This window comes from Anas platyrhynchos, chromosome 1, assembly GCF_047663525.1.
Source record: "Anas platyrhynchos isolate ZD024472 breed Pekin duck chromosome 1, IASCAAS_PekinDuck_T2T, whole genome shotgun sequence".
NCBI lineage: Eukaryota > Metazoa > Chordata > Aves > Anseriformes > Anatidae > Anas > Anas platyrhynchos.
In genome coordinates, this window is record NC_092587.1 from 21,841,607 (window position 1) to 21,854,075 (window position 12,469).

General features: G+C 36.0%; 1 protein-coding gene across 5 annotated transcripts in view; it reads left to right on the forward strand.

The window, feature by feature from the left end:
• The window catches only part of ZNF800 (zinc finger protein 800), a 14,867-nt gene extending 3,313 nt beyond the window's left edge, over positions 1 to 11,554 (forward strand). For 4 of the 5 annotated variants that reach the window (XM_027458213.3, XM_072033120.1, XM_072033142.1 and 1 more), the window contains exons 4-6: positions 4,707 to 4,850; positions 7,000 to 8,743; positions 10,059 to 11,554. In XM_027458213.3, coding sequence (XP_027314014.1) covers positions 4,707 to 4,850; positions 7,000 to 8,743; positions 10,059 to 10,068 — 1,898 coding nt within the window. In that variant the 3' untranslated portion in view covers positions 10,069 to 11,554. Of the gene's footprint in view, positions 1 to 4,706; positions 4,851 to 6,999; positions 8,744 to 10,054 lie in introns of all 5 variants that reach the window. The other variant, XM_072033146.1, reaches the window with a different exon arrangement.
• Positions 11,555 to 12,469: the final 915 nt, after the last annotated feature.

Here is a 12,469-nt window from a genome sequence, read left to right on the forward strand (position 1 = left end):
TGAAACCTGCAATATTTCCCGGCTGGTTCTACGCTTCTGATGTGGCAAAACACACATTTTATTTTTACAACCCTTAGTACAAGAACATAGCAGTTATTAATATATATAAGTATAAAGCAACAGATCATTATATATATGTATAAGTAAATGTTTCATATGTAAGTCATTGATGATATGTAATGGGTTGCATATGAGCTGAGTCCTGTAGAATGGCACAATATTCAGTTTGTTCTCCACTTGCATTTAGAAACTTAATAGAAGAAGGAAAACTGGATGTGAGTCATCATTAGTAACCATTTTTATGTGTGTTTAAATGAGATTCACCTAAAGCCTCAAATATGTGTGGCAGGCTTCTTTCACTTGAGGCAGATTAATGGACTCTTTATTGGAGATAGCACAAGCTAATCACAAGTAATCTGTCCGTGGGCTGCTTCTAGGTTGTCCTCACTGACATGTGTTAAATTGACGGCTTACCTTGCTCTCTTCAGTCATCTGCACCAGGGGAAGTTGGACAGAAGGCAAAAGGACCTGGAGCAGATTTTTCTAGTTAGTTTTGAACAAGCAACATTTCATTATGTTAAGAAACGCTTTTGATACCTGTTGTAAACTTAAAGAAATAGGTATGAAAGCTGGAGTGTTCTCCATTTAATCCAGTTTTAGCAGAAGGCTTCTTCTGTCATTCAGAACATTAAGAATAACAAATGAATTAGTAGCTATTTTCTAATAATGATTCAAACACAATAAAACATAACAAACAACATTCTAATACAGAATTCTGTAACTCTGTAATAGAATTGAATGTTCTTGTAGAAGGAAGTGGACTGGTGAGATTTTTCTGAAAAGTTAAATTGCTTGCTAAAGGCGTAAGCTTGGGTATTTCTGCCAGAGAAGTATTTGTTATGACTGTGCTGTAACAGTTTCTTTTGACAATGGTGTTATTTCTAGCATCTACATTTACAAATATTAACAGGATTTGACAAAGTATCACTTAGCCCAATTAGCTGCAGCTACAAAGTGGAGAAGGCTTAAAAAAGCTGGAGGCAGCATATGCTGGCAGAAAATTGACTGCTTGTTGCTGCAACCTGCAGTTAGTGAAGAATGAGGATATGCTTGCTTTTTCTCTGCCTGGTGCATCAATGAAACCAGTGGATGTTTTAATTTATTTTCTGTTTCGAAAAGTCAGTAATGGTCTACTGTTTAATTCATAAAGAGCAATTAATATTTTTACTGCTACTTATGAAAAGTTTCACAGTTAAATAAGGAAGGTTTGAAACCAGAGACACCACCGTGTCATCCATTCACACCTCCAGTATAAGTCCTTAAATCTCATCCAGTAATTCATAAAACCAATGGTTTGAATTAGACAAAAAAAAAAAATCAGTCCTGAATGGAAGAGACTGAACTGTCAGTATAACATGAGAGAGTGCAGGGGAAGAGAGAATGAGGGACTTGTGTGTCCCCTTAAGTGGGAAATAGTGGTGAATTAGATGGTGGTTTTTTTTCTTCACTTGAGAGGGATGTTTTTGGCTAGGGCACACATCAACAGCAAAAGCCAAATATTAGTTTGTGTGCTATCACCAAGTTGGAGGCCTTTTTATTTGAATTATAGTTAGTGATTCATTGGAATTTTATCTATGTGGAGTATATTTGGTTTTGTTCAGCTGGGTTTTCATTAGTGTTTGTCTTAAAAATGCCAAAATTTAGCTGTTTGAGGGTGAAATTTCAGTACCCAATGTGCTGTTTGGGGAACTCTACAATTCATAACTTTGGTGTATTTCAATAAATAGTCTGTTGTCTGTAGAAATACAGGTCAGATGAAGATTATGTTAGTAACACTTCAGGAAAGAGCCCGTGGGAGGAAAAAACAGTCTTAGGCAGTGGCCTGGGAAAGGCATAGCCAAGGCAAGAAACTGGATGGTAGCCTCAGATAGTCAAGTCTGGATCCTAGTTTTAAGTAGCTGAAGAAGAGAAGTCATTGTGCTTTGCCAAAACTCAGTTATAAAAAAAAAAAATATTTTATTTTTTTTACTTTATTTTAGACTTAGAAATAAAAAGCTGTCTATGTAAGGTTTACTCAAAAAGTTTGGTTTAAGAAATAATTCTGCAGTGTGATTCTAAGTTTGATCTTTAAATGGAATTCTTCAGTGCCTCTGATGAGTGAAAATTTGAACTTCTGTTTGGGCTGGAAGAATATCTTGATGTCATTTTTGCTGTTTCGTAGTTGTCTGAGATATTCATTCTTTGCCCAGTTTCATTATGGTTTTGCTTGTTTGACTAATTTAGATTAATTTTGATTTATTCCTTTATAAGAAAAATATCAAATTGGAGAAATTAGCTGAATTTGTTTAGCTAGTGTTTCCTTCTGGTTCGGCACGGGCAAGTATTCATCATTTATCAATCCTTTGCTAATTGTAGGCATTACGTACATAATTTTAGCAAGATGTGAAATCTGGTCTTGAAGTGTAACTTAAACAATTAAAAAGTTTGGAGTTTAAAGATTGGTCTAGCATTGTTGGCGTTCTCAAATTCCAGCCCTTCTTACTCTTGCAGGTTCTTTTTGGAATATACAAGTGTGAGAAAACTGCACATTCTGTCAAATTAGTTGTGTTTTAACAGAAAAGTTTCTGACTTAAATTACTTGTATTTTCCTTTCAGCAGGCTGAAAATATGTCTCCAGTTCTATTTTCTTGCATAAGCTCAATCACTTTGAACTTGGGTCAGGTGCACAGATGTAGTAACATTGATGTTGACCTGTTAGTTGCTCTCTGAGTCTAATTGTATGCTCTGTCATTTTTTGCCTTAGTGCTTTTAAAAAAAAAAAAGTGAAATAGCTGTAGGTATCTTGCTTTCTTAACATTGTTGGACAAGCTTAAAGAAAAAACACTGCAGACCTGTTTAAATGCTTCAGTTGCTTGTCCTTTGCTGTTAGGCAAATGTATTGCAGCAACCAGGTACCTTGGTATGGAATCCTTTTTAATGTTAGCTTTGGTTTGGGTCTTAAAAAACGGTAACAACAGGCATGGAGAAGGCTGAGGTACTCAACAACTTTTTTTCTTCAGTCTTCACCGCCAGTCAGGCTTCCCATGTCTCTTGTTTCCTTAAACCTGTAGATGAGGGCTGGGGGAGCAAAGTCCCTCCAACTGTAAATGAAGAGCAGGTTTGAGACCACCTGATGAAACTGAACAGCTACAAGTGTATGGCGCCTGGTGATACGCATCCCAGGGTCCTGAGGGAACAGGCTGGTGTAGTAGCCAAGCCTCTCTCCATCCTATTTGCAAAGCCCTGGCAGTCGAGTGAAGCCCCCAGTGACTGGAAAAAGGGAAACATCACTCCCATTTTTAAAAAGGGTAGAAAGGAGGACCCAGGGTACTACAGACTGGTGAGCCTCCCCTCTGTGTCTGGCAAGATCATGAAAAAAAGTTTGTCCTGGAAGCAGTGTCAAGGCACACAGAACAGGAGGTGATCCGAGACAGGCAGCATGGCTTCACCAAGGGCAAATCGTGCTTGACCAATCTGCTGGCCTTCTATGATGGAGAGACTGCATCAATTGACAAGAGAGGACCAACCGATGTCATCTACCTGGACTTCTGTAAGGCCTTTGACATGGTCCCACGTGACATCCTAGTCTCTAAATTGAAGACAGATGGATTTGATGGGTAGACCATTCAGCGGATAAGGAATTGGCTTGAAGGTCACACCCAGAGAGTGGTGGTCAATGGCTCAGTGCTCAGGTAGAGGACAGTGATAAGTGGTGTCCCTCAGGTGTCTGTCTTGGGACTGGTGCTGTTTAATATCTTCATCAATGACTTAGACAAATGGGATTGAGTGCATCCTCAGTAAGTTTGCAGATGACACCAAGCTGAGTGGTGCAGTCATACACCAGAAGGAAGGGATGCCATCCAGACGGACCTGGACAAGCTTGAGAAGTGGGCCCATGTGAACCTGGTGAGGTTCAACAAATCTTAAGTGCAAGGTGCGGCACCTGGGTCGGGGCAATCCCAGACATGAGCACAGACTGGGAGAAGAACTCATTAAGAGCAACCCTGCAGAGAAGGACTTGGGGGTTCTGGTGGATGAAAAGCTCAACATGAGCCAGCAGTGTGCACTTGCTGTCCAGAAGGCCAACTGTGTCCTGGGCTGCATCAATGGAGGAATATCTGGCAGGTGGAGGGAGGTGATTGCCCCCTCTGCTCTGCCTTTGTGAGTCCCCACTTGGAGTGCTGCATCCAAGTCTGGGGCCCCCAGCACAAGACAGATGTGGAGCTGTTAGAGCGAGCCCAGAGGAGGGCTGTTAAAATGATCAGAGGGCTGGAGCACCTCTCCTAGAAAGAAAGGCTGAGAGAGCTGGGGCTGTTCCGCCTGGAGAAGAGAAGGCTCTGGGGAGACCTCATTGCAGCCCTTCAATATTTAAAGGGAGCTTATAAAAAAACAAACAAAAGAAGTTTCCTTCCAACCTGTGCTGTTCTGTTAATAACTCATTGCTCTTTCACTATAAGCTGTAATGTGTGTAAACACTTTTTTCAGACTAGTCTTGTTTTCATAGTGAAACTTTTTGTGTGTATCATAAACAGTGCAATGAAAGCATAAATGCAAGATAAAATGCTATTGAAATTGTCATGTTTTAAAATGTTTCTGCTTGCATGAGCTGCTTTGAGTTAGATGAACAGAAAACCTTCCTTTAAGTGTAATATTTCCTTTTATTACAGGAACTAAACAACTTAAACATATCTTGTTAAAAGATGTGGACACCATTTTTGAGTGTAAATTGTGCCGGAGTCTCTTCAGAGGATTACCAAATTTAATTACTCATAAAAAGTTTTATTGTCCTCCAAGTCTCCAGATGGATGATAGTAAGTTTTACTAATTGTAATATTTGTGTTCATGTCATAGTTTGATAGCTAGATTTTAGGCCCAACCTTTTTAATGTCACTATTAACACTTTTTATTCCTTCTTGTCCTTTTCCTTTCTCATTTCTTCTCTTTATGGTGGAAGATACTGAAGAGTATGCCAAAGGATTGGGAAACTGAATTTGATAGAAAAGCTTGGATCTAACAAGGCATTTCAGTTTTAGATCAGCATATTTTTTTTAATTATCTCGGTCTCTGTTGACTAGGTCAACATTGCAATGATTTTTTTTTCTTCCTTTGTTAGTATCCTCATGCCTCAATAATTAAAAAAAAATTAAGAAACTAGTGATTTGCTTAGGTGACTGTTTTCCCACACTGTGTCAGCAGGTGTTGTGAAGGAGAAGGTGAAAAGACTAATACTGTCTCCCTCCTTAAATTAGTGTGTTTGGCCAGATGCAGAGCCCTAGAGCTTCTCTGTGAAATGGATGAGTTGTATTTGCAAAGCAGAATTTAAGTGCATCTGACCTAAATGTGAAAGTTTCTAAGCAAAATAAGATTACCCTGAGTAGACTTCCAGTCCTGCTCCTGACATTCTAACCTTCATTTAATTGTCTGCTTAACTGATGTTTTTTACTGTCCACTAAGAAGGGTTCAAATGACAAGAACAATGCTATGTGCTCCAGATGAAGAGAATAATAATAAATGCTCTGAATAAAGCTATATAAATCCTTATGTTTTATATAAAATTGAGAATGAAGATTATTGAATGAAGTGGGAATTTTTTTCAATACATAAAATTAAAAGCTAGTGACATTATTATAGGAATAAAAATTCAGTAGTCCTCATAGCAAAAAATTCCTAATACCATTCCCTGAGGACTCTTTTGAGGTACTTTGCGTAGTCATTGGATAGTATGAAGAGATGGTACAAAATAGGAATGACTTTTTACCCTTGATAAAAATTATACAGACAATCCCCATTTGAAGCCAACTGCAAAAGGTGATAATAATTCAGTGTTAAAACATGGTTCTGAGCAACAAAACAGCATATTTCTTGTTCTGACACTGTTTCCTCTGCTTCAGAGTGTAGAAAGAATGACTCTGACTCAGTGTGGGTTTACTTTACTCAGGAAATAAATTTACTAATACTTCTTTTTCTTCTAGGTAAAATACACATAGCATCATTGTGGTAGCCAGGGATATAAATGTTTTGAAAAACATTTGAATAAACTTTTTTGAAAGTAGGTATATTAAAAAAGTACTTTACAAACTTTACAAACTTACAAGCTTGCAAAGTTTAGGTTACTGGTATCAGGCAAACAAGGAGAGGAGGATCCCCATATCATCCTTTCTTGCTTTTTAAGTTCATTTCAACTCCTTATCAAGGCAGAACAGAGGGTGAACCTTTGGGTAAGCTGAGTGGAGTTATTTCATGAAATATTATTTCACTGAATTTTTATTCTTTTGAGAAATTATTTTTTCCTAAATTCAGAGTTTGTCTGTCCTTACGCTTATCATACTGTATCACTAAGCCTACTAACTGTTTTGGTAGTGCTAACATCTTTCCTTGCCCCAGAAATTCCGTCTCATCTACTTCTGTCCTCATGCAGTGCTCAGGTTACACAGATGTTTCATTCTTTCTTAAGGACTATTCAGAGTTCACGAAAAAGAGCTTATTTCTGGAAATATATTTCTCTGTTGAGAACGCCTGTTTCCAGCAGTAGGAAAATCAGCTTCTAATGATGCTTCAGGCTTAGCTGCACACTGGAAGCTTAGTCCTAAGGACATAGCTTAGTCCTGTGTCCTTACTTTTGCAATTGATACAGCTTTTTAGATAACAGTTTAATTCCTGACAAACTAATTTTTAGCCTAGGTGGTTTTCATGTTAGCACACTAGAAGGATGTTCTTTCAGTCTTGGCTTCTACTAAAAATGTCACCTGTGCTGATATGGTAAAAATGATTACTCAAAGCCTGTAAGTATAAAAGGTCGGTAAAATAGTAAAAATACGTGGCTTATGCAAACTTGGTGTCTGAATAGACACAGTGGTAAAAAGGCACTTTGAAATTTGTAAAACTTAAATAATTTAAGTTACTAACTGATTTTAAAATAATACTTTTGCCTTTTTTTTTTTTTTTTTTTTTTTTTTGCAGACCTCCCAGATATAAATGATAAACAGAGTCAAGCCATAAATGACCTCCTGGAAGCAATCTATCCAAGGGTAGACAAACAAGAATATATAATTAAATTACAACCTATAGAAACTAATCAGAATGCTGTATTTCAATATGTATCAAGGACTGATAGCCCAGAAGAGAACACAGAAAGTAGTAGTCCTCCTGATCAAACTCCAGTACAGACACAGGAACCTAGCACTGAGCAACCCAAGACTGTTTCAGCTCCAGCTCCAGTGGGGGAGACTGTAGAATTACCTCCTGCTGATCCTGTTACAAACAAGGTGATACCTACTCCTGAAGAACAGCCTCCAGCAGTAACTCCTGAGTTGGACTCTTTGGATAATTCTGATTTTGGCCACCAGCTGATTTGTTGCCTTTGTAGAAAAGAATTTCATTCCAGACGCAGTGTACGCCGGCACATTAGAAAAGTACACAAAAAAAAGATGGAAGAGCTAAAGAAGTACATAGAAACAAAAAAGAAACCAAATCAGTGCTCCACAAAGGGACGAAATAAGAACGTTCTTGTAACATTAGGTAGAAGTTGTCCTGTGTGTTATAAATCATTTGCCACAAAAGCCAACGTAAGGAGGCATTTTGATGAAGTTCATAGAGGATTAAGAAGGGATTCCATTACTCCTGATATAGCTACAAAACCTGGGCAACCTTTGTTCCTGGATACAGCTTCTGCTAAAAAATCTTTTAAGACCCGAAAACAAAAGTCGTCTTCAAAGGCTGAATACAATTTAACTGCGTGCAAATGCCTTCTGTGCAAGAGAAAATATAGTTCACAAATAATGCTGAAAAGGCACATGCAAATTGTTCACAAGATAACTCTTTCTGGAAAGAACTCTAAAAGAGAGAAAGGACCCAACAATACTGCCAATGGAACAGAAATAAAACTAAAAGTTGAACCAGCAGATTCTGTAGAACCTTCACCCCCTTCCATTGCTCTTTCTCCACAGAATGAATTAAAGGGAACAAATCATTCAAACGAGAAAAAAAGCACTCCGTCAGCACAGAAAAATAAAGTTAAACAGGACCCAGAAAACCCTAAATCAACCTCTAAATCAACCACTAAGTCAACCTCTAAACCAACCTCTAAATCAACCAATGCATCTGCTGCAGGTGGCCAGCAAAAAACCAGGAAGCCAAAACTTTCAGCTGGCTTTGACTTCAAGCAACTTTACTGTAAACTCTGTAAACGCCAATTTACTTCAAAACAGAACTTGACAAAACACATCGAATTACACACAGATGGGAATAACATTTATGTTAAATACTACAGGTGTCCGCTCTGCTCGTACGAAACACGTCGCAAACGCGATGTGATAAGGCATATAACTGTAGTTCATAAAAAGTCACCGCGCTACCTTGGGAAAATAACTGCAAGTTTAGAAATTAGAGCAATAAAAAAGCCAATTGATCTTGTTCTAAATAAGGTGACAAAAAGAGGCCCTCAGAGGGATGAAACAAAACAGATTGGTTCCAAACAGGATGTCACTTCTAATTCGCCCAATAAAAAGTATGAAGGAGCTGATGTTGGCATTGAAGTAAAAGTAACAAAAAACTTTTCTCTTCATCGATGCAATAAATGTGGGAAAGCGTTTGCCAGAAAAGCTTTCCTAGAACATCATAAGAAAACCCATAAGGCGAATGTATCTCATTCACCTGAAGAAAATAAAACCAAAGGCAGAAGTACAAGATCTAAAGCTGTTGTCTGGTGAGGAAAATATAGTGTTTTGTCTTTTTTTTTTTTTTTCTCCAAACAAAACAAAACCACCATATTTTTCCATAGATTTTATGGTTTAGAGGCTGAAATACTACGATATATGTCAAAGCGGTTTCTTAATTATTTTTTCTTTTTTAGTTTTTAGGAAAAGAATTAATTTCTAAATTTTTCATTGCAGCAAACTGGAGTAGAAAATAGATTAAAGTGTACAAAGTTGACTATTTAAATTGTTTTTAAATTAAATTGTTATAGTCAAGCTAACATAAATACATGTCTAAAATAGTATGCTTTTAAATTATCAGTGCTTTTGTCTGGTTTGAATAACTTATCCTGTTAACGAACAGCTCTGTAACCTAGTTGAAGAAGTGCTAAAAATACCACGGTAAAAGTTGTTGACTGAAAATGTCTATGATGTACAGTAATTATCTTTTTTTTTAATGTTTCATGCATATTAGGCTATAACACATGTTCTACCTGCAGTAGGACATAGAACACTTTGAATGTAATTTGGGCACTTAATTGTTTTGATTTAAAATCAGTTTTGAGTTAGGTCCCTGTGAACACTTAAAATCACCAAATTTAGGATTTGATTCTTTTAGTGCTTATTTATACAAGCACAAGTTCAGAGACTTCTGGTCATTTATTTTTCAAAGTTTGAGTCTCATAAAGACTTTTTGTTTTAAGTCTAAATATATGTAGAGGTCTGGCCAAGAATTTTCTAAACTTCTGCTTATATGGTACACTGGGAATTGTTTTATACTTGAGAGTTGTATTTGTATTTTCTTAGTTTTCCAGTGCCTTTTGTATTAAATATGACCTGTTTTTTAAGAGGACCTTTCAGAAAAAGGAAATATTGTGTATTTCAGAGTGATTGACTCATGCCTAAAGGTGTGGGGATTGTATAAAAAATATTATAATGGAGAGACATTAGCAATACCTATAAGAGGTTTTAATATTCTTATTTAGAAATAGCCTTATAACATATCTGGTGGAAAAAAAAATACAAGTATATGTGCCTTGCTCTATATTTTTACTCTGAAGTGGGAGGTAATTTGATTTCAGTTCAGTTTTTGTAGTGTTAGCTAGGCTAAAATGTATTCTGACCTGTTCATGGCTTCGTAACAAATCCTGGCTGAATGGAATGGAACTGGACCCTGAATTATTGTAATTTTAAGAGGAAGAGTGACTTGTATTTTGATGATGAATTAAAAATTTAACCTTGTAAATTATTTATCTTCTGTAATTTCAAACAGAATTATATTGGTAAACGCAAAGCATTAATTTATTCCCATTTCTCCTCAGATAGGTTCAAGTGATGTTCGGAAAGTTTGGAGTTCATTTGCATGAAAAAGACTTTTAATGTGGTGTTGGAACCGCTAATATCTTGATAATGGTACTGTGAGGAGGAAATATTTTCATAAGCTGTTGTTTTCTTACTAAATTACGACCATTCTGACTGCTTGTTAGACAGTGCTTCCTCCCAAAACACTGCAGTAGTTGAAATACACATGTACTTCTAAATTAGCAGTTAACTATGCTTATGTCTATGCAGTTGAGGTTTGATACATGAACTTCAAAAAAAAATAATACAGAGGCAACTCAAACAACAGCTTTGGAAGAAGACCTCATTTAGGAAACCATCTTCAGAGAGCTCATCGTACATACTGTTCCTCCCTAATAGCGCTAACTGATGAACAGCTCTTAACTTTTTTGTGAAATCTACTTTGGCAATTGTTGTGTTATATACTGTTTAAATTTATTACAAATGAATGTATAAGAGCAAACAATGTAGTGTATATTGGCTGAATTGTACTAATTTTTAGTATTTGCCATAACATCAGTTTGTTCATACTGACTAATTTCCCAGTTGTGGGACGTTCTGAATTTCACTGTACTACAGTTGCTTCAAAGATCTCCGTATTTTTTCCATATGTGGTTCATAGGACAACTTGGTAAACATCTAGAATGTTTACAAGAATATCCACATTCCTCTGTTCTTGAATTTTTTAAAAAAAATTTATACACAAGCACTTTAATGATAGTTGCAGTTTATATTTTCAGTTTATTTTTTGAAAGATCAACACACTAATGTTAATATGAAGGTAGTGAATATTTGCTGATGTATTATAGACAGACAATCTGTGCACAACCACTTATAATGTTAGTTTATTTCTTTAAATATTAATAAAAAGGGAGGATAGTATGGGAGAAATTCAAAGTAATTTTTCTCTCGATATGATGAATGACCACTATAGATAGCACTTGACTTTGTATAATTTGGAAAATGTTTTAGATCCTTTTTTTTTTTTTTTTAAACCTTTTAATCAGAATTTTAGTAAAACTGTTGCATGCCTGCCATTATGGGATTCTTGGCAAGTTTTGTGCATCAGTGGTTTTGTTTTGTTATTTTTCTATTTTATTTTATTTTTTACTTTTTAGAAAATATTTTGTTAGTGATTTGTGTCAAATTGCTACAATTTGGAAGGTACTGTACATCAGAAGAAATACCATGTTTTTTATATAGGTTCACTCCCTTACTTAGGGAGGTGCCTCGTGTTCATATATACTTTTTGTATAAAATATATCTAAAAATGTTGATCACAAGATCAGAAGTAAAAATACTTTTTATGGATAGAGAAATATTTGGCCCTGTTAGTGCATTGCACTAAAAATACTGTGAATGGGAACTGGACTGTAGCTGTTGCTGGAAATGTTTTATATTGAATGTACATGCTGTTTTCTTTTTTTTTTTTTTTGATAAATGTACTGTATTTGGTTTAAAATAAAGCAGACTGGAAATCACTTAGATGTGCATAAACAAGAAGATGTTGTTTTTGTAAACCTGGTGTATCTGTCTGTCACTCCTCAAGCAGAATTACGTTGTTTGCATTTTTTTTTTTTTTTGTAAAATTTTACCCTCTGATCATGGAAACTAGTTGTTTGTACTATTCTGTTGTAATAAATTCCTTTGCTTTTGTTTTGTTATGAAAAGTTTGGCACTTGTGGAGTGAACATTTCTCCACATTGATGGTTGACCCTTGCTGTATTTTTAGAAAACCCTTTGATACTGGATTTTGGCATTTGTAAAGGTGTCTCTTCTTTAGATGAGCAAAGCTTGTTTTTATGATCCTTTTCCAACAAAATTGAATATTGATATTGAAGGAGATAGGCTATGCATTTCATTTTTAATACAAAAATTGCTGTACCTAGCTTGTGTTGAAGATCATGTTGGTGGCCAGCTAATGTTAATTCTTTATATGGTTGGAATATAAGAACTACTATAGTCGTCATTTATTCTTCTCCAAAGGACGATGGCAAGCTATTTATGTAAGTGCAATTTAAGTCATGGCCCTGAATGCCTGTGGGTTAAGATTAGGAAGTTAAAATGAAGAAATAGTGATAGGATAACTGTTCATTTCTCAGCTGAGCCTTTCTGTGGTTTCTGGTCTGTTTTGGGTGGGTGTGCAGGCTGCATCTTTACTTATTTGAAGGTGAAGGTATTCCTGGTATTCGAAGGTAAGCTTTCTGCTAAGGGACCTCCAGTTCTGCATTCACATAGTTAACTTCAAGGGGAAAAAGATGTTTTTTGGGTAGTATATTTTCTTTTAACGATGTGGCTTAATAATTAGTAATTGTTATTTTTATTTTTTTGGTAAATCTACTGGGTAGCTCTTTTGATGCACAAGAAAATAAATAACTGATTTGAACAAGCCCAAC